Source organism: Habropoda laboriosa, unplaced genomic scaffold (assembly GCF_001263275.1).
Source record: "Habropoda laboriosa isolate 0110345459 unplaced genomic scaffold, ASM126327v1 scaffold243, whole genome shotgun sequence".
NCBI classification, from domain to species: domain Eukaryota; kingdom Metazoa; phylum Arthropoda; class Insecta; order Hymenoptera; family Apidae; genus Habropoda; species Habropoda laboriosa.
Window position 1 is genome coordinate 741,229 of NW_017100433.1, and position 1,095 is coordinate 742,323.

Sequence of the window (1,095 nt, forward strand, 5' to 3'; positions counted from 1 at the left end):
CCTTTCGTTGCCGCTACCCTTTGTCTTCTCGTTCGTGTAATTAAAAAAAGAAACATTTTTTCGGACGAAAACGCGAGATATTGCATTCACGAAATCCATAACCGAAACTAATCGTAACTCGCGACTCACTTGATAGAAGTAGCGTTAGTTTTTAGGAATGATGTTGGTTGATGTCGTAGGAAATTGTCGTCTCGTAGAAATCTTTCGATAATTATGTACGATTATTGCATTTAGCTGAACCACCTGTAAGTCCATGGATAATATACGTCGTTACTTCTCTAGCTTGCGATTTGTTATTTGTCTTTTTATGTTCGCCGTTTGCAGTAAGCTTTTTTTGGATAGTGTACGTTTTTTTTTTTTTTTTTTTTTTTTTTTTCGTATTCGACACATATGATACGCTTAATCGTGATTACACTGCACACTCATTCATTGGGATTTTACACTTTTCGATCTGTTGTTTTTTCTTTTTTGTTTTTCTTACCCTTACCCCGTTCAGTATGTGTACTCTTTGTGTCGTCGCTGTTCTACTGTTTTTTTGTTCTTTAATTTTCGCTTGGTACACGTCACTTGTTCAACTACTCAAGTAGAGTTTGATCTCCTACAGTGTGTAGTACTTAAGAACGGGTATTTGCGATTTTTCCTCAAGTATTGGACAGAGGCGGATTCTCTATTCTGTAACGAATAAAAAGAATGTACGATTTAATGAAGAATTAAAGAAAAGGAAAGATAAGGTATGAAAAATCCACCTCTGTCGTAAGGAGAGAGAACACTTTTCTCGCTTGTCCCATTAGGGACATGTAAATCCTTCTCTTTGGTAAAACCTTTGTCTGGTCCAACGCATCGTATGCATACATATTCATAAATATCGGTGCGAGAATTTTTCAAACATATCTAACGTGTATCTTCCCTTGTAGAATCTGAACGACACAAAGCCAAAAATTGTGTCGTCGAGCCTCGCGTTGGACAGCAATCACACGGTGGTAGACATGAAGGAAGAGCTGACGTACACAAGCAGCAACGAGGACCTGAAGAAGGGTCACAACGATTATATCTTGAAGAGAATCCCGGCTGGCGCGGAGGCTACCGTCGTGCTGG

General features: G+C 38.9%; 1 protein-coding gene across 1 annotated transcript in view; it reads left to right on the plus strand.

The window, feature by feature from the left end:
• The window catches only part of LOC108575896 (band 3 anion exchange protein), a 23,690-nt gene that overhangs the window by 19,225 nt on the left and 3,370 nt on the right, over positions 1–1,095 (plus strand). Inside the window, exon 8 of the mRNA XM_017938828.1 lies at positions 915–1,087. Within this exon, the coding sequence (XP_017794317.1) occupies positions 915–1,087 (173 nt within the window). The remainder of the gene's footprint in view (positions 1–914; positions 1,088–1,095) is intronic.